General features: G+C 39.8%; 3 protein-coding genes across 5 annotated transcripts; 1 reads left to right on the plus strand and 2 right to left on the minus strand.

Moving 5' to 3' along the window:
* Window positions 1-848: 848 nt before the first annotated feature.
* Window positions 849-10,175, minus strand: cpsf2 (cleavage and polyadenylation specific factor 2). 2 transcript variants are annotated; one of them, XM_042390666.1, is made up of 15 exons: window positions 10,092-10,175; window positions 9,183-9,360; window positions 8,928-9,087; window positions 7,965-8,070; window positions 7,755-7,884; window positions 7,550-7,665; window positions 6,954-7,141; window positions 6,515-6,805; window positions 6,231-6,331; window positions 5,698-5,901; window positions 5,424-5,576; window positions 4,283-4,505; window positions 3,667-3,981; window positions 2,856-2,990; window positions 849-1,352 (listed from the first exon to the last, which is right to left on the minus strand). In XM_042390666.1, exons 2-15 carry the CDS (start codon window positions 9,329-9,331, stop codon window positions 1,260-1,262), a joined length of 2,364 nt encoding a protein of 787 aa, XP_042246600.1. In that variant the 5' UTR covers window positions 9,332-9,360; window positions 10,092-10,175; the 3' UTR covers window positions 849-1,259. The 2 variants fall into 2 exon arrangements, with proteins under 2 accessions (XP_042246600.1, XP_042246599.1); XM_042390665.1 differs by lacking the exon at window positions 10,092-10,175 and adding an exon at window positions 9,773-9,861 and having other exon boundaries at window positions 9,183-9,348.
* Window positions 10,095-12,675, plus strand: LOC121882414 (NADH dehydrogenase [ubiquinone] 1 beta subcomplex subunit 1-like). 2 transcript variants are annotated; one of them, XM_042390669.1, is made up of 3 exons: window positions 10,095-10,182; window positions 11,800-11,944; window positions 12,498-12,675. In XM_042390669.1, the coding sequence occupies exons 2-3, from the start codon at window positions 11,805-11,807 to the stop codon at window positions 12,532-12,534; spliced, it is 177 nt and encodes a 58-aa protein (XP_042246603.1). In that variant the 5' UTR covers window positions 10,095-10,182; window positions 11,800-11,804; the 3' UTR covers window positions 12,535-12,675. The 2 variants fall into 2 exon arrangements, with proteins under 2 accessions (XP_042246603.1, XP_042246604.1); XM_042390670.1 differs by lacking the exon at window positions 10,095-10,182 and adding an exon at window positions 10,301-10,388.
* A 45-nt stretch (window positions 12,676-12,720) lies between these two features.
* riox1 (ribosomal oxygenase 1) lies at window positions 12,721-17,859 on the minus strand. Its single transcript, XM_042390667.1, has 15 exons — window positions 17,732-17,859; window positions 17,393-17,545; window positions 17,076-17,224; window positions 16,497-16,596; window positions 16,254-16,367; window positions 15,726-15,832; window positions 15,523-15,630; window positions 15,235-15,269; window positions 14,873-15,051; window positions 14,068-14,172; window positions 13,816-13,957; window positions 13,547-13,667; window positions 13,268-13,367; window positions 13,097-13,183; window positions 12,721-12,977 (listed from the first exon to the last, which is right to left on the minus strand). Exons 1-15 carry the CDS (start codon window positions 17,816-17,818, stop codon window positions 12,918-12,920), a joined length of 1,647 nt encoding a protein of 548 aa, XP_042246601.1. The 5' UTR covers window positions 17,819-17,859; the 3' UTR covers window positions 12,721-12,917.
* Between the last annotated feature and the right edge of the window lie 1,216 nt (window positions 17,860-19,075).

The raw sequence follows: 19,075 nt of genomic DNA on the forward strand, positions 1-19,075 counted from the left end.
TGGAAAGACCTGGGTGTGGTTTGAAATGTTTCCATAATGATGCCAATATGATACCCAAATTTCATTACAGATACCAAAATTATATTTTTCAATATCTTAAATTGAGCAATATACTAATAACATTTTTTCACATAACAAATATGTCAAACTTCTCAATACATCATTGTTTAAAAGGGGAATTCAATTAATTTTACTGATGAAAATCTTTTTATTTGTCTTGAGTGCTACTACACGACCTCCTCTGCTGCTCTGAAGGAGGTTATTTAAGTTTGAGAAAATGACTCTGATGATGTAATCGGGTTATTTTCAGTTTGGGCTTGCCACTTCAAATCTATAACAGAATTTTTGCAATTACAAATGTTAGCTGGAAGTATTTACCAGGCAAAGTCTAATGAAAGTCTATAAAGTCTATCAATCTATCAAGTTGCATTTTGGGAAGTGTAGGATTCAGCTTCTGTGAAACTTTGTTTATACAAAGGAGTAAAGTTCAGGATATCTCAGCCTCCACAGATTCGATTTTGACCATTATTTCTTTTTTGTCTACCTCTTGCAAGTCTCCATCTTTATGGAAGTGCAATAATAAATTGCTTTAATGCTGTTTTAAGACAAGTGGCCACAAGAAATTGCCTGAATTAACTTTTGTCTAAAATTTGCAAATTTTTCTGATCAAACAATATTTGATCAAAGCATATGAAAACAAGACTAAGAATATGGGACAGCATTCAATGCCATCTATCAATACTTGACAGGCTTTGAGTGCTTGTCAGTATTCTAAAAGTATTGAGGTTGAACACCCAGTGCTAACTATCACATGAACATCTGAGATAAACCTTTCACAGCAACGCATATTTGAAAAAAATGACTGTTTTTAATGAATAAGAGGAGGGAAGCATCCTTTTGTCCATCCAGTGCATGGGGATGTTACTGTACAGAGGGAGGGGGGGGGGGGGGGGGGGGGTTTAGGAATATAAGAACCTCAGAGTTGTAGAGTCCATTCACATAGAAAGGTCAGTCCGGGTAAAGCATCTGCCTCTCACATTGCAGTGGTAAACTAACAATAAAAAAAAAAAAAAGTTATCTGGAAAAAAAATATAAAAGGGAAACTGTACAACGATGTTTACAGTCAAACAGCTGGAGCCGCCCATGGGGCAGAGGTAGTCTGAGCGTGTCACGCTCTTCTCCTCTGGGTAAAGTCCTCATAAAGGATTGTCTCTGTATTGCCATGGTGTGCTCTGTTGCAGCGTTTACTGCGGCTGCTGTTATACTACGGCGTACTGCTGATACAGAAGCTCCCGGATCTTATAGTAGTCGTCACACAGGCAGCCTTCCAGGCCAATGCGTCCGGCCTCCGTCTGGACAAAGAGAGCACAAAGACACACAGGTCATCAAGGTCCTGGTGTAATATTCGTTAACACTTTGTACAACACGGTCACGTTGCCTATTCGTTGCTTCTTACTTGGGATTAAAGTGTCTAATGAATCAAGTTTTCCCAGTTAAATAGCACACACACACACAGACACACACACACACACACAGACACACACAGACACACACACTCCTTTCACTGTCTCAGTTCTCTTTGATTTCATTTTCTGGGTTACATCTATTTTAAGTTCTTGTCAATTATGCATTTTGTTGTTGGTATCCTGGCTCACTCCTATTTTTCCCTTTAATTGAATTGTTAAATTCTACTTGTGACTTTTTTTTTTAAGCTTTTTTCTGAGGTGAGATCTTTTCAAATGCCTTTCATTTTTTTTCTCTCTTTAATGTTTATCCTACTTAGGCAGGCTGTATTTGTTTCTCTGTGTTTAATGTTCCATATTGTGTTAATTGCTGGTATTTTATTTAATAGTGTGTAAACCACAAACCACACTCAGACACTATTTAATGTTTTGTGAAATTCTGACCAATTGCGTTTCATCCCTAAAACAAAATCATATCTTTTCAGATTATATCATCTCTGATTTTGTTGATAAATACCTATCAAGGATAATTTTGCTGGTCAAAATAAAAGGTTTTAATATTTTTAACTACAACATATCTCTGCAGACACAACTGTCTGACTTTGGTTCACTGCCATCACCTGATAACACACACAGACTGACATTTATATATATATACACACACACAAACAGTATATACAGCCGACTGCTCTTGCCCGTGTTTCTCTAGACTCCAGGCTAAGCTGCTGTATTTCCTGCAGCATCGAAAACAACCTCCCCACTGCACTGAAAAGCACGCCTTGCTCGAGATGCGCAATCCATCATCAAACAAAGGGAGAAGCTGAACGTATCATACTCTTTTACAACGATATTAGTATGTCTTATGGGGACAATTTTCAGCTGTGCATTGCTACTTCTGATGGCTCACAGTCGACAGACTCTATGGCAATAAATACTGGTGTCAGTGGAAATGTGTTCACTCTTGTCTAGTTGTTGCAGTGATAAATTACTGTCCTAAAGAAATCTCTGCAAGTTGGTTTTAATGCCTTGAAGGGAACAATATAAGAGCCTTAAGTCTATAAACAGGAGATATGAAAGGATGTATTGTTTTTAACCCACTAGTGTGAATTTGTCTGGTTTGTATCTGATGTGTAGTTCTTATAATTCTTGATTGGCTAAACAGTGTATCAATACTCAGTAAATTATAAGCTATGCAACACTAAGCCAAAATATGAATCAATATGGAATAAAACCAAAAGCTCAACATTTTATCTGTGTGTTTCTGGCGAAAAAACAAGCCAGTGCCATATGTCTTCCGTGCTGGCCGCTTTCCTTGTCGAGGGCGAGTGTTGCCTTGCGTTGCGGGGAGCTGATGGATAGCGCGCTCACTGAGCCAGTGGGAAGGACACTCACCCTGCGGACGGCCACCATGTTGTTGCATACCAGCACTCCTCCCACAAACTCGGCCTGGATGCCCTCTCTCAGCAGGACCTGCTTGAAGTCAGACAGGCGAGGCTCGTTGATGAACACCGACTGATGCCCTGGAATCTGGAGGGAGCATGGAAGACAGTTTCTCAAAAAAAAAGGGCTGCCGGAGCTGCTCATACGCTGTTGTGGACACAGACTACCAGAATCGTATTACAACCATCCCGAGAAAGTTTGTACCACCTGCAGTTGTGAGTCCTGTGGTTATCTGCTCTAGGATAAACTCTTATCTGTAACTCACCTTGGGCAAATTGTCTCTGAGCCACTTTTTAGGGCATGAAAATAAGAGTTTTGGTTCACCGGCTCCAAAAAGCCCTCTGCTACTTCTGTTTATTCCACCAGCTGAAGTAATTTGCATGAATGCAAAAAGCCTTGAAATGAAGTTACCTTCCAATATGAGTGGAAAAGGCTGCAACGCTTCCACTGGAAATCTCTCATGGCTCAATTAAAGCAAAGCACCATCATTGGCTTTCTTCCAACTTTTTTTTTATGATCCCATCAGTCAGAGGTGGGACACTTCACTAATTCGATACTACTGATTTACAGTATGTCCCAGTTAATAGCATGAGTATTTAACAGCGCGATAACAGAGTGTTAAACTTGTTCTAAAGTGATTGTTTTAAGCTTAATGACTACAAATTTATTTTCCACACGTTTCCCCAAACTCATATCAAGAAATACTCGTATGTCGATGCGACATCTCTGCTGGACTGTGAATAGTCGGTATATGTTCCCTCACCTCATGTGGAGGCAGTGGCTCCAGCGTGGGGATGACATCACTCTCCTCAGACAGCTCCTTGTCATCCTCTCCAAACAGGTTCTTAATGGCCCGCTGGGCCGCCGCCGCCGTGGTGCTGTGGTCTATGCCAAGATCGGGGGCGATGTCCATGGCCAGCTCGCCGTCCTCCGCCTCCTCTTTCACACCCTCCTCCAGCATCACGCCCGTGTCCACCTTCACCACGCGCATGTCCAGCACGCCGTCGATCCACGCCAGCTCCGTGTCTTTGGCCTTGCAGAACTGCAGGGAGCTCACCAAGGAGTCTTTCAACCGTACCTTTACCGTGAGAAGACAATATAGGGTGAAGACGTTGGACTGTCATGGAAGGTTGCTTTTATGCTTCAGCGTGGGCGTTGCTAAAGAAATCAACCTTGTAGCAGTTCACCAGGGATTTTAAAACTCAAATAGCAAACGCAAAGACCTGACAATGACAGATTTATAAGGTTTTATCATTTCAAAGCAGAATACGTTGTATTTATGAATCTAATAAACACATTTACAAAATAAGACAATTCTGTACAGCCAATCACAAAAGAAGGTACTGAATTCAAATGGAAACCAAGCAGGGCTGGCTGACCTGGTAGATGTGTGTCTCACTGGTGGCGTCTATAGTTTCCTGCAGTTTGGGCGTGTAGACTTTGATGTCCTTGCTGAAAGCCTTGCAGGACTCAGCCAGGTCCAGGCTGGCTTCTGGCGGGCCATGAACGATCACCAGCTGTCTGGGCTTCATCTGATTAATAATCTTCTTTATGGAGTCGCCGTCAGAGCGACCTTCATAGTCTATATATGTTACTCTGGCTCTGTCGGGGGGGAATGAAGACAGAATAAAGACTTTGAATATTGCTGATTTGTTGAGCATTACTTAACACGGGCCGAGACAGGATTTCTTGACAGAGTTGTAATTCATCCGGGGGAAGTTTGCTGACTTGACATCATCCTTTCTCAGCAACACACTCAAACATTTACACTCATTCATACCTGGAGGCCATCCAGCACAGTGCAACACTGTGCTGTTGGCCACTGATCAGCACTAACAGGTATTTTATGAGGAAGAGGAGAGCATTTTATTAGAGATGCACCGATTGCAATTTTCTAGGCCGATTCCAATTTCCGATTTGCGTAAAAGTCTGACCTGCCGATTCTGATTTCTGCCAATAGCTTTCTTTCTAATTACTATAATTGACAGTATACACAAACATTTTTGAAACTTTTCTTTAATGGAATATTGTAATTTAATTGTATGTTCATGTACTATTTAAATAACTTACATTTTTCTTCTTGAAATTGGGCATGTTCACTGGGATGATGGTTTTTTTATTGTTCCAAATGCTTTCAAGGTTGTTCCTCTACAGCTTATTTTGGACTTAAAAAGGTATAACAAATTGTGAGCTTTGTGTCTTCTTCAGTTATGCTGAAGAACTTCCACACCAACGACGTGTGTGTGTGTTTGTGTCTGTACTGTTTAAGCTACAGCTGCCGTTGTGTATGTGACATGAGCCATAATGTGGCTATCTGTGGAAAATTTGACCGGCAAAAAAATCGGCTATATGAGACTGATTGGCCGGTCACCGGTAATGGATGATCAGTTGAAAACCGGCCATTTTCCATCGGTGGCCAACTGATCGGTGCATCCCTACATTTCATATTTGGTAATTTAAACCTGCAGAGTACTAGCCATGAGCTAAATTCTCTTGACTACGAGCCAGATGATCACTGACCTAATTTCAAGATTTTCTACACTGGAGATGCATTTGGTGGGGACGACAGAGAGGTCCTGGTCCATGGGCTCATCACCGTTGGTCAACCCAGACTCCAATTTGCTTTTCTCCTCCTCTGTGGCTTGCAGTTCGGGAACAAGAAAGTCTTCTAGCCTGTAAATAAACATCATGACAGTTTACTTACAATGGCTACTAATTCACATACGGTAGGTGTAGGTTTTCCATGTCTACATCCATCTCTCTTTGATCTTCACATGGATCAATATTGCAGTACCTGATGATTTCTCCGTACTCGTCCCATTTGATTCTCTCCTCATGTGTGGGGAACATTGGGTAAGACTTTTTGGCTTGTTTGAAGAAACTGCCTTTACGGCTCCCCTCGCCCTTCATCATCAAGTCGTGGTGTTTGGTTTTCACAGTAGCTGGTTGATCCAGGTCATCGTCCATATCGCTCTCGTCACTGGAGTCCACATCCACCCTGCAAGTGCATCAAAATAAACATTAACTGTGTACATATTTAAAGTTTTCCAAACACATTTTTGCTCAGTTTCAGACTGATGTTGCTGCAAGCAGACTTGGCGTGTCATGACTCTGGTTCCATTAACAGCTTTTCATTTAAATTAACTGTTTTAGATGTGCAATCTAGATCACAATTTGCATTTTTGTTGGCAAATCATGTTGTTAGCCACGATCATTTGCTTAAAATGATATAAATCAAGTGCATAAAGCAAACATAAGCATCAACAATAAGAGACATGGACCCCTTAAGCACCCAGTTGACCCGTGTGTATCTCTTTGTGGACTTACTCTTTTGCTTGTTCAAGTTTTTTAGCCGCTTCCTTCTTTATTTTATCATTTTCAAGGTATTCTTCCAGCTCCTTGCCTTCGAGCTTCACTCTCTTCCTCACCTGTCATAATGAGAAGAGTGAAAGATGGATATGGCGCAAATGACAGAATGACACATTTTGTTGTTTCCTCAGCTAGGTCTGAATGTGAGAGACAGAAGCTTCCCCCTCGGGCAAAACGCTGCATGAAGAGATTAATCTATCCCCTCTGTCATAGCAAATCAACATCATGACTGCTGGTGTCACCTCAAGATCCAGCATCTTCTCTCCGGGGTTGTCGATGAGGTAGCGGGCCAGGGTTCCAGGTGTAGTACGGTAGGTCAGGATGATGGAGTTTTTGGTGTCTTGGCACCACTGGATAAAGAGTTCTCTAGAAAAGCCAGATTCCAGGTCTGGCTGGCTGCACAGCACCACCTTGGGGCTGGGCACCCGGGCCAGGTCTGCCAGACTGTGACACAGGGTCAAGTGACGGAACTGGAAAGGGTTGTTTCTCTTGTCCTCAAAACACCTCATGAGCTTGTCACTCATCCACTCCACCTACACACAGCAGGCAAAAACCATGACTTGTAAAGATATTCTTTAAATGTACTATGAAATTATAATCTACTTTCACGTTTATCATGGAAAATTGACACATAAGCGACAATACAAACATTTCCGAAGCGTAAATCTCTGTGAATGATACCTGGGACTTGGAGAACTCCACCACATTGTAGCTGACGTTGTTAAGCAGGGCGAGTGGGTAAGCTCCCAGTCCAGCATCCTTTGTCCTCCAAATCTGGTCCAGGAGCTGAGCCAGCTCCAACACGCGCCCAGCCGTATCCACGGCAATAAGGACATTACCGTCACCACGAAGGGTCTCCATTACATTGGCTTTGAGGAGAGAAAAAGAAGAATATGAATATGATGTATTATTCATCCATTATATTACATTTCTCAGTTAACAGAAATAGGAGGAGGTCTGGGAGGAATTTTTAAAAAATATTAGGTGTCATAAACTATGAGTACAGTTCATTTCTTGACCAACAGAAGTAAAAAGAGTTTAAGTACCAGTTACAATTTTGCTTTTGTCACACAATATAAAACAAGACACAAAACGCTTTGTGACAGAGAAGACTTAAACTGAGAATATGGTCCTTTGACTCTCATTCAGAAACATCACAATTACAAGGCACACGTCTTAGACCATTGGTCTCTTCTGATGATTGTTTTTTATTTTAATGAATACTTTAATATGCAATTTAATTATTACTACTACAGAATCCTGTGAAGATTACTTACTAAGGAGCTGCTCATCCCTTTGTTTGCGACGTGGTTGTACATATGTAGCATTGAAGGAGTCTGTAATAAGTAAGGAAGGACGACTGATGCTCTCCAACGTGCAGCCGTTCAAGTGGCTAGAATTGTAAAAGTAAAACAGAGCATGAACCCACAGCCAAACTAAAACCAATATTCTACTTGATATGCAAGTTTTCTTTGTTCTCACATCTCTCTCTTGTGGTTGAAGTCCACAGCATAAACGATCTCCTCCTCCCCGTCCTTCACGATTTTCCAAATAGTCCCTCCAATCATGTGACCAGCGGGGAGCGGTGTGATTGAAAGACCATGCCCTTTCCCTGTGAGGTACAAAGCATGATATAAAAACACTGATGTGCCTGTGATACATGAACAAGGCAAACTTCTGACTGTAACTCACCTTTCAGATTGACAATCTGAGAGTATTTCAGTTGCTGGATTTTGTCAAATGCACAATCCACATCGTCAAGGGTGAAGAGTGTGAAATCTTCACTGTTGTTTCGAGACTATGCGGAAAAAAGAACATAAGAAAATAGTGTAATAGTGTAAGTGACTGTACATGCATACAGCAACATATTAGGGATGTGCCGGTTTCCTGAAATCTGACTATTAGTGCTAAAATATAGTTAAATTACATCTGGATTTTATTCACTGAACAGTTGTCTGCGTATTGTAGCTTTATTGAACTCTGCACGAGAAAAAACATCAAAAACAGTTTAAATTCTGTAAACAACAGCAAGTTTAAGACAGTTGACTGGAAATCACTTTAAATGCAGCTCAGTGTCTGTGTCTCTTAGATTCTACACACCCATTCATACTTTGAAAATTCATGAATTTTTCCCAGTGAAATTGATCGATTGATTTCTGGAGTGTACAGACTGTGTAATAAGTGTTATCTGCTGGGTGTTAACAGTTAACATCATTTTTAATATACCGTAATAACAGCTAAACTGGGCTCTTAAAGGCCACTAGTGCTGACTGTCGCTCTACACGCCTTCTCTACATCACTACTAACAAACGCCAGCAGAGGTGAAGCTAATCTGAGAGGAAAAATGTGATGTCTGCAATCTTTTGACGCACAGAGTGTCAGTCAGGTGAAATGCAGCTCTCTCTCACTGAACGTTATGACTAATACCCGTAAGCCAGCCACACTGCAGTAGGTTCATGGCTAATGTTAATAAAGACAGCCATGCCCAGAGAAGCTAGATCTGGAAAGACAGAAGCCTGATCCTCTGCTGTGTTTACGGTGTCCTTTGAAAACTACGATAATCACAGTAATGGAAATGGTTGGCAGTATTGATGTTTGACCACAGTATATAGTAAAAACAGTATACTGGCACATCTCCACACAGCACTTTCTTACCTGATATAGATCATACATGAACATTTGCCCCATCTTGTAGACAGGTATTGTGGCATATATAGTGCAGTTTAAGCCCATTTTCCCCACAGCATATGGCAGGGCTCCCAGGTGTATGGGGTCAGGATGGGAGAGAAGCACAGCATCAACCTGATGAACATATCTGAGGAAGGGGGGACAAATGAAACATCAAACATTCATTTTTTTCAATTCACAGAACAGAAGGGGGTGTAATCAGCAGATGGATACCATAATTACCGTTTCATAGCATCAATAATGTCCATTGAGAAGTTCTCATCCCAGCCACAGTCCAGGAGGAAGCGGAATTCATCCACCTGCAGCAGGTAACAGAGGGCAGACTCCTCCTGGACCCCCGACACGGCTGTCAGCTTGATAATGGACGTCATTGTCTTCAGTTGTCACGCTGCAAGTACAATTAAGAGTTTTAAAATAAAGTACTATTTAGTTAGCATTGGATTATGCTGACTATAACGTGAAACCATCCTAATAAACAAAACAATATAAGCGACGACCGAACACAAAAAATATCTCATTCAAACATGTTACGGGTAAAGAAACAAGGGAAAACTGTGGTCTTTTTGTTCATTTAAACTGGTACGATACAGCAATACAATTTAACAAGCGTCCAGCTTGTGAAATATGAGGCTGTCTAATCGAGCAGTGAGTAAATTAAATTAAAAGTAAACATAGTTCTTTGCCAAGTCGCACAATCGAATAACAAGAAAATCACCCGGCAAAGTCTGACCATTTAGCATGCTAGCTACATTTTAGCTTGTAGATTTAAACCGCTTGAATCGACAAAAGGACAAACAAACGCACAAACATACCAATAAATATGAGATAGCATAAATGTATGCTTGTTGGGAATAGAAACACAATTAACGTAGATATTCTATACTTCCAGCATTAAGACATTTTGGCTAGCGTTTATGAACACACACTTGACGAGCTGCATCATGGGCAAAGGAGCGTACCAAGTATGGCGGTGACAATACAAAATAATTTTATGTGCAATCACCGAATTCTAATTTTATCTCACCAGAAATTAATAATATTACTTAAATATTACAATTTAATACTTTCTAATTTAGGTTGTAACCTATTAAAGGGGCTGTTACACTAATAATAGTGTTTTTATTGTTTCAGTGACGACGTCATTTTTGCCCAGTTGGTAGAATCCAATGTCCTCTGCCTGCCGAGTGAAGAGCTGAAGGCCACGGCTTGGTGTAAACAAAAGGTAATATTTTACATATTCCAGTGTTGTATCTGCTTACTGGCTGTATTAAATACTATAAAGCGTTTACCATGGTAAACACACTGTTCGTTTTCATACGTAGAAACAGTTTCCAAAGGACAACTGATACTTATTGCTAACTCTAGCTTGCTAATTGATTAGCCAGCCAGGTGCTGCTGGCTCTGGTGATATTACTTGGTGCCTGAAAAGTAAGGAAGATAGCTATATTTTCAGGGTTTTAGCTCCACTTGTTTGGTAGTTAGAATATCAGGACATTGCAAATGATGAAATAACACCTAGTGCATTTATAGTTTTCAAGTGAGCGTTGTGACACAGTTGCTGTTGATTGACATAGATGTGTTATGAATGGACCTTGAGGTTTAGAAATGACTCTCATCTTGCACAAATTAGCTCAAAGCTCTGCATGACAAACGTTAGCAACATTGAAATGTCTAAGGTGTAACTCGTTACCACTGATTATTTTCTGGCATTATATAAGTTGGTCGAAAAGGTGCCCCGATGCTAGAAATAAGGGTATGAGGTGAGTCATCACTCATGATTTGTCAGGTGTGTAACGGTTAATGCTGTTAATTTCCAACGATAAATACAATGAACCAGCTCTGTTTGTGTAGCAGCCTCCAGGTTTGTTTAGGCTCTGTCTCACAATAGTAAATTTAGATGGACTGTCCTAAAATAATCGATAGCACAGTGTTTAAGTCCGCAGTGTTAATGAAAAGGAGGCTTTTTGTGGACATTTCAAGAAATTGTTTCATGCAGATCCAGTACAGTACACCTTTTTGATTTTTATTTGTTTACACATATGCAAAAGATACAAATTAATATACACATAAACAACAGAAAAATATGATGGAGAGATGCAAAAAAAATCCTCAAAGGGGCTTGATCAGGGCATTCTCCAGTGCATGCCTTACTCAATTAGAAAAGATTAAAAAATACAAGTACACAAAGTAGTTAAAATAAAATTATACCAACTAATTAATTGTGGGCAGTTTAATCCATAACAATAACATTGCAGAGATAAAAAACAAACCTTTTACAGCTTGGCATGGGGTTCCATATCATTGAACCTGTGTAAATTAAACCAAACTGTAGTTGAGATGTTGGGCAGATAGGAGGCCTGAGTTTAAAGTTATTTCGAGTGGAATAATTGTGGAATTGATTATTGTAGGAATACAATTCATAAAACTATGGGGGAAGGGTCCTGCACCTTTTGCTAAGGATTATAGTCACTTTAAACAGATTGATGTATCATCCAGACATTTAACCAGCTCTGGCTCACTTTTTCAGCAAATTAGCAGTAAAATAAATCTTTTCTTGGCCTCATGATATGCAAGCTCATGCATGTATTCAGTTATCTTAACCATGCAATAGTTGCACTGGTTTGTTATGGCTGTGATAACCAGATGTGCACTGCAGAAATGCCACTAGTTGGTGTGTTGACTATTGTAGATGAAACTGTAGTGATTCCATCCGTTCTAAGTGTGGGAACTAGATATGTGATAGCATCTGTCCCTTTTTAAATGTGACTGTTTTTGACCAGAGAATATAATCAACACCTCAGAATTAATGTTGCAATGTGTCTTCTGCTTACATTTGTAGGAACCATGGTCAACTTCGTATCATTTGCACGTGAGCATTGGGTGAACATTTTGGTGCCCATGGGTTTTGTGATTGGATGGTACCTTGACAAACAACAGGACCAGAAGCTGACAGCTTTCAGGAACAAAAGTGCTTTATACAGCAGGTAAGACTCAAAAATAAAAACAGGTCAGTCAATAAATGAAGGATCTAGTAAGTCATGTGAAGATGTCGTTTGCTATTGTATACCCACAGATTGCACTTGAAATTACCATGCATATAGTGTATGGGTGTTTCAGATAGTTTATTGACTCAGGGAATACATATAGTTGCAGATGCGGTCACCCTACTCTTCTGTCCCTAACCCAACCAAATATTCAAAACATGATTTAAGATTACACTAATTTCTCAGATTAATCCCAAAAAGTTGAATACAGCTTCTAGTCTGGTGTTTTTAACTTGTCCCTTTGATGTGTCTGAGACAGAACAGAACTCAGTGCAATTTAAATGTAAAACTGAATACATTATACACTTTTGTGTATTTGATTGTCAGTAAGCAGCATTCTGTTTACTAGACTAGGACATTTTCACATCAGAATCTTTTCACTACTAGATAAAGCAGAAGTTTTATTCCTGAACTGAACGACACAAAGGTCATCTAATTACAACTGAGGTCTGGAAACAATGTTATGAATCTTTGTGATTTCTCTTCTCTGTAGGGAGCTGAAGCCTGGTGAGGAGGTGACCTGGAAGTAGACAAACCAGCCCTGGAATTTGTCATCTGTGGTGTGAATGACTGATGGGTGCCCCTCAAATTAGAATATTTAAGAAGACTCCCTTTACTTGTTTTTGAGTTGTATAATTCAATAATTAAAATGCGCTTTCTCATCAAAATCACTTGGTACTTGTCGGTGATTTTGGTTGCATAACAAATAACATCAGTTTCATTTTTTAAAAAACAGGTTTATTTTGATGCTGAACGGGAAGAAAATTCATAAATGACTCATTCAGCATGATCACTTCAGTACAGCTAATGAAGACAACTTGGGACAAGAAGTGTTTAGCAGAAAGATCTTATTTTGTACAAAGACAGTTTGAATCCATTCATGCAGTCAGGACAACTGAAGAGTGCGTGGCCACTACAGAGGCGTTGCAGTGTGGATAATCCCCCTCTCAAAAAGCAGCTCAGCCAAAGAGATCTGAGGGGACAAAAAGGGCAGCATATGAGGAAACCACTAATTTCACACAGTCTTTAATGTAAATCATTTAGAATAAGAAAGTGTGGGTGTTAAGATATATATATATAAAAAAAACATACCCTGTCCTCTGAAAAATCACAGGGGAAGCTTCCTACACTCACAAATTTGGGATATGAATTGATAAGGAACTCTATGGCATCTGTATGCTGAAAGAAAAACAAATATTAGGTGGTGACATTATTAGGACACTGTACAGAACGCAAGATGTGTGCAGATCCTCCCATCTCTACCTCTGGCTTTATTTCGAAACTCTTGAGCTCCTCTTTGTGGAAAACTCTGGAGTTGTCTGTGGTGTAGTAAAGATGAACAGTGTCTCCATCACTGCATAACCTAAAAGAAAGAACAGCTTATGGAGTTAAAAAAAAACAAATGGATATCTTTTTACATTTCTGTTTTTATGGATCATTAAAGCCAGTGTTCTTCACCACACACAGTCAAATACATTGTGCTCTGCATGTTGAAAACCTGGTTGTGAATGTGCTGTGAAAAGCAGTAAAAAGCTGCGTTACCTGGCACAACCAGCGCGGAGGAGTCTGACTCGGGTCTGGCTTGTGATATGTGCACCTACATCCATAATCTTCCCACGCTCCCACCTAGCAGGTGCTCCTTGCACGCTGCTGGCTAATTCCTCTGTGGGGGATGGCATGAATAAGTTACACGCACAAGTGTTTTGTATCTCAGAGCTGGGATCAGTGCATACTCAGATTCTGCTTACCAGTCTCATTATAACATGAATTCAAAGTGTGGTAATTCCCAACCCTGATGTATCATCATATACCTGGAGTGAGCACTGGAGGCAGGCAGTCATGAAGGAAGTCTCTGGCTTTCTGATCCACAGCAGCGTCTATCGGGGCGTAATTTGTAAGCTTCTTCATCAGGTTCTCAATTTTTGAGAAGAACTTTGTCCTGCGTGGATCATCCTACACAATGGAGGGTTTGATCATTAAGTGAATTAAGTAAATTGTGAGAAGCCAAGGATGGTAATGGTGGCAGGAAGCGGCAAGAAAATACAAAATTATGGATGAATTACCTTGTCAGAATTCTGTACTCCCATGTATGTCAGGTAATCCAGAGGTAAACCCTGTCTGAACTCCACATTCTCCTCCATTGCTATTTCCAGTGCTGCTGGAACCACCTGAAAAGAGGAAATGAAAAGGTGAAGATGTCTTGAAAACATAACCTGGTTATTGATATGTTGAACTATTTTTTTTCTAGAATCCACACTTGCGTAATTTACACCAGTATTCATTTCAACTACCTACTATGTTCCTGCAATTGTACATATTCTTTCAACATAATGATTAGTAAACTGAAATTTAAGGTTCTTGTACTTGCAGACATCTCATTGCTGTGGTTGTTTACATTACACAACCTGCAGATTATTAATTAGTAACACAGTGGGAGTGGTACTCAATCATTTTCCCCTTAGATAATCTTAAAATTTTCATTGATTGTGAAACCATGTGTTCCCACTGCTCAACCAGTAAAAAAAACTTCAGTTCTTCTTCTGTATTCCTAAAAAACTGCAGTTGCAGCAGGTGCAAACATAAAAGTACATTATTTTATGTGCACCAAAGTATTTTACAAGGAAGAACTGAATGCATTTAGATCAGCAAATGTAAAAGCTGTCAAAAAGCAGCTGTTAATGAAATCACTGTTACTTCATATTAATCACAACTGATTGTGCAACTGGTTATTACTTGTAATGCTTATTCAGTACATTTCTGATATAAGAAATGACTAACGTACCCATGCCCTGATGCTGCCTTTTGTTAAACACAAAAGGTTTCTGATTAGAGCCTTTGCCTTCATGTGTAATGATCAGACTGTATTACCTTCTGTAGCAGATCTCCCCAGCTGTTCTTCTGGTAAGAGGAGATGGTGATGTGCAGGGAGTGACAGTCTGGGAGGCAGTCGCCCTGATGGATGAATCCTCTGGGAAAGTAGAGGAGATCACCTGCTTCCAGCACCACTTCCAGGATGGGCTTCCCGATCTCTGCCTGATCATAGTTCGCTGGAGGGGAAATGTAAAACAGTTAGCTACATCTGTGCAACGTGTTACCTTTCTCTGAGTATGTGTGTTTAAAGCCAAGAGCGTAAATAATTAACTATAAACCTGTTTCCAATAAAACGGAGACAAATTGCTCTCACTGTAAGAAGCAAACTATAAAATGAATGAATTATTTTTTTCACTTACGACTTGAAAACACGGGCAAGACTTCATCTTCTGTCCTGAAAAAAAGTTTCAAAACAATATCACAATGTGCTTCTTGAATCAATATATTCTTAAACTAAGACTGGTGTGCATTAGACATGAAATCAAACTATATGGAAAACAATGCTCGGTGAATTATGACCCACATATGATAAATACAGTACAGAAAAAGCTCACTAGTACATCGGCTACATGTACATGATTCATCCTGAATCTGTGGTTTTAACTTGGTGCTGCTCTTTTAAAAAAAGGTTCCTCACTGTATCTCACCTGGGGTTGTACACTCTCCAATGTTTCTTTCCCTCCAACTGAACCACAAATGCCTCAATGTCGTCATAATGTGGAGCAAATCCCTGTGTTCCAGGAGGTGTCAGGTATCTGATTGAATAAAACATTCATTTAATACCGAAACAATAACCGACACATTACACCACAAGGTTTTGTTAATTTTTTTTTGTGTCCCCAATACTTACACATTGGCCCCAGCCATGCTGCCAAACTGCTCTTGAAGGATGGACAGCACGTTCCACACGGTGGAGGAGAAAGCCTGAGGATTCAGCATGCGGAGGGAGCAGCCACTCTGGGATATGGAGATAACGATGAAAGTTACTAATCTAAAGTGAGAGTGCTGGGCAGGTGGTGCACTGATGCGGTTAATGCACCCAAGACAAAATGCCTACTAGCTTGCAGCGTAGAAAATATTAAAAGATAATATCCTGCTTGATAGATAAACATATACATCTAACTGCATTTTAATGAAGTTAGTAAGAAGAAACTTTAATGACTCCCATGCTGAAAGCTGGTGCAGCTAATTTGCGGCAAAGGGCCTAATTATTAAGAATATCATCAGGACCATAAAACGGTAATTTCGCATTAGAAATAATCACATATGGACCTCCCTGGTAGCGTGATGCTTACAGTGCATACTACACAACACACAGTCCTTGGTTTAATAAAAATAACAGGAAAAAATATACAAAACGGTTGTGTTTTGGTCATACCTCATAGAAGTCCCATACAGTGAAGGGCAGAGCTCTCCCTGGAGGATTGTGCGTCTCCCTCTTGCCGTTAGTGTAGCTTGTGACATCCAGGTTGACTCCATACTGAACATCCTCCTTAAATCAGCCCCACAAACATGTAGTTCAACATGACAGATCTTCTTCTTATTGGTGATGACATACCAAATAATTATCACACAGGTGGATAAGACGGGTGAGTGTATCGGTCATGTTTCAGATGATTACCTGTCTAAGAATGCGATCAAACTCCGCTGTGGAGAACAGTCCCTTGTAGTAATGTGGATTTTTACGTTGAACAAGAATGGGCTTCTTTTCCCAAGTTTCCCTTAAAAGGAAAAAAAAAATCAGCTGGTGAATGTTTCAAGAAAAAAAAAAGTGATGATGTTAAAATGTCATTTTGGATTAAAAATCTATAGAGATTCATTATAGGAAGCACTGTGCGGAGTGGATTTGAATTCCAGAGGCATCAAACAATGTGAACACACTCTTCCATCAACACCTTGACACTTGAGCCCCTTTAACCTTTTGGCACAATGTTGATTGCTGCACTACTTTCTTGTTGTTTATGTTATTTATTATGTACTCATCTACTTCCAGTTGTTCCTTACTTTAAGAAAAAAAAAAGTTAAAAGTGCTCTCTCTCGTTGCAATTATACCTTGTCAGCTACTTGAGAATTTTTAATCACGGCTCTTTCTGAGTCACTGTCCTCTAACGCTTTATTGTCTCTCCTCGCTTGTAAATCGCTTCTGATAAACCCTTCTGCCAAATGACTAAAATGTAAATGTGAACACACAGTTCAGTACCTGAAGAAGACCTTGGCAGGAACCGGAGCGATGAGCCACTGGAAAAGTTGGCTCGCTCTCTCCCTGCTGTTGTTGACTCCTGCCAATTGGACCAGTAAAGCGTCTAGTGCCTCACCGTCTCCATTTACACACTCTTCTTCCTCCTGTGGCTGAAACAAATAGACTCAGTGAACCTTAACTGCAACTGCACAATCATTTCAGGGTCTAAGACGATGGTGTCGCATGGTAATTTTCATGGATGTGATCAGAAACATTGCACCCTGTGGTGTTTAAATGACTGCGGACACACATTTTGTTTGCAGCAGGTACACACTTACTTCTGTAACTCTCTTAAGGCTCTCCTCTTTTTTTACACACTTTAGGGCCTTCTTTTTCATTTTCTTCCTGTCAGCCTTCATTTGAGATTTAACTGTGTTGACCTTAGTGGCTGCAACCCCATTCTCCTTTTTCTTTTTCTTCTTGGCTGCCACCTAGAAAAAATATACAAGTTAACATGTGGCTAAACACAGTGAACATACATGTTTAGACTTAAGAAATGAGAAGGATGTTTGAAGATAGCAGGAGGACTGTGCTGGTGTCAGTACTGTTCCTCCTGCAGCTGTTACAGAGCAGCGGGCACTGAGCCACTATCTACCACAGTATTTAACACCGTATACCTGCAGGGACGACTTCTCAACAGGAGGAGGCAAGTCTACTGACAACGTTTGATACAAAGCAAACGCAGACATGTGTTTTCTCTCCATTTTCCAGTCGGTACGTCATCACCCTGCGCCTGCTAGATCGTCTTCTTCTACAGCTATTTATGTAGAAACGCTCTCTAATCGACTCACTACTGCCGCCTATAGAGGTGCATCACCATGGCAGTGGTGCTCAAACTTTTTCACATCAAGGACCCCTGAAGTGACACAAATCATACCATGGACCCCCATTTGATAAGATTTTGTACCAGGATCCCCCATCTGATAAGATGTTTGCTTTTAGATGTTTTATTACAGAAAGTATATGAAACCCATGACCAAAATAGTCATACACTCTGTCATTGTGTTACGTATGGATGTAACTATAGTGAGAACAAATTATTCCCCTTGTTGCTGGGGACCACCTGGAACCCCCTCAAGGACCCCTGGAGGTCCCGAGCCTCACTTTGAGAATCACTATACTTCACAATGTGCACTACAAGAGTTCAAATACAGAATAAGATGAACACAAGAACACAGTCTACAATATTCAGTGTCTAGTGGGGCAGCCTATATATTGTTTTACATGAATACCGGTATTTTATTTTACCTTTTAATTATCTTAATCTATCAAAATTATTAATGGCTTTTTTATGAGTTAATTGTGGTATTGACTTTTCTCTGTTAGTATATTTCATTGTTGTTGTTGTTTTCCTTTTTCTTTGTTTTTGTAGTTGATTCGATATCATTCACTCAATGATCTCTCCAGTATACATAAAAGTGTAATGAATAAATATAAGATTTAAACAAAAAAAGAAGAAAGCAGACACAAAGCAAACCATAAAAAAATGTAGTATTTTACTTTAATCATAGATGTATGTGTTTTAAGAACAAGAGAGAGGTGTAGTTTGCTTGTAATAAGTTTTCTTATTTATGTATCTACACTATATATATGATGCTGTATTTCACTATTTTTATATTTATTTTGTGTCAGAATTATAAACATGGCTACCTTTTTAAATAAAATGTCCACTAGTTTCATGCTGACTGTGTTATGTACAGTTTAAGTGTATTACTTCAGTATTAGATTTAATAGGCTGTTTCTTCGAGTTCTTCTGATGTTATTTTCCACATCCTCTAATGATAAAATTAATTTGTTTTTCATGCTTTTCATCAAAGCATCTCTGCAAAAATATTTGGGTATGCATGTTTCCCATTTATAGCATCTTTGTTTATGGTCTTTGTTGTAGTGATTTGCTTTTTTTTAATTTCAGAAGAAGGCAAAGAAATATGTTTTGTAATTCAGTGATGAATACATAACAA

Source organism: Thunnus maccoyii, chromosome 17 (assembly GCF_910596095.1).
Source record: "Thunnus maccoyii chromosome 17, fThuMac1.1, whole genome shotgun sequence".
Lineage (NCBI taxonomy): Eukaryota > Metazoa > Chordata > Actinopteri > Scombriformes > Scombridae > Thunnus > Thunnus maccoyii.

What these genes read in the sequence shown, in the direction of transcription:
- riox1 (XM_042390667.1), bottom strand. Translation starts at nt 17,818, where the DNA reads ATGGAGAGAAAACACATGTCTGCGTTTGCTTTGTATCAAACGTTGTCA. An exon ending in TTGATCGCATTCTTAGACAG is followed by an intron (nt 16,368 to 16,496) that starts GTAATCATCTGA and finishes GGCTGATTTAAG; the next exon opens with GAGGATGTTCAGTATGGAGT. An exon ending in GTGATTTTTCAGAGGACAGG is followed by an intron (nt 12,978 to 13,096) that starts GTATGTTTTTTT and finishes TTGTCCCCTCAG; the next exon opens with ATCTCTTTGGCTGAGCTGCT.
- LOC121882414 (XM_042390669.1), top strand. Translation starts at nt 11,805, where the DNA reads ATGGTCAACTTCGTATCATTTGCACGTGAGCATTGGGTGAACATTTTG. An exon ending in AAAAGTGCTTTATACAGCAG is followed by an intron (nt 11,945 to 12,497) that starts GTAAGACTCAAA and finishes TCTTCTCTGTAG; the next exon opens with GGAGCTGAAGCCTGGTGAGG.
- cpsf2 (XM_042390666.1), bottom strand. Translation starts at nt 9,331, where the DNA reads ATGACGTCCATTATCAAGCTGACAGCCGTGTCGGGGGTCCAGGAGGAG. An exon ending in AAACTTGAACAAGCAAAAGA is followed by an intron (nt 5,902 to 6,230) that starts GTAAGTCCACAA and finishes ATGCACTTGCAG; the next exon opens with GGTGGATGTGGACTCCAGTG. An exon ending in AGCCACTGCCTCCACATGAG is followed by an intron (nt 2,991 to 3,666) that starts GTGAGGGAACAT and finishes TGCTCCCTCCAG; the next exon opens with ATTCCAGGGCATCAGTCGGT.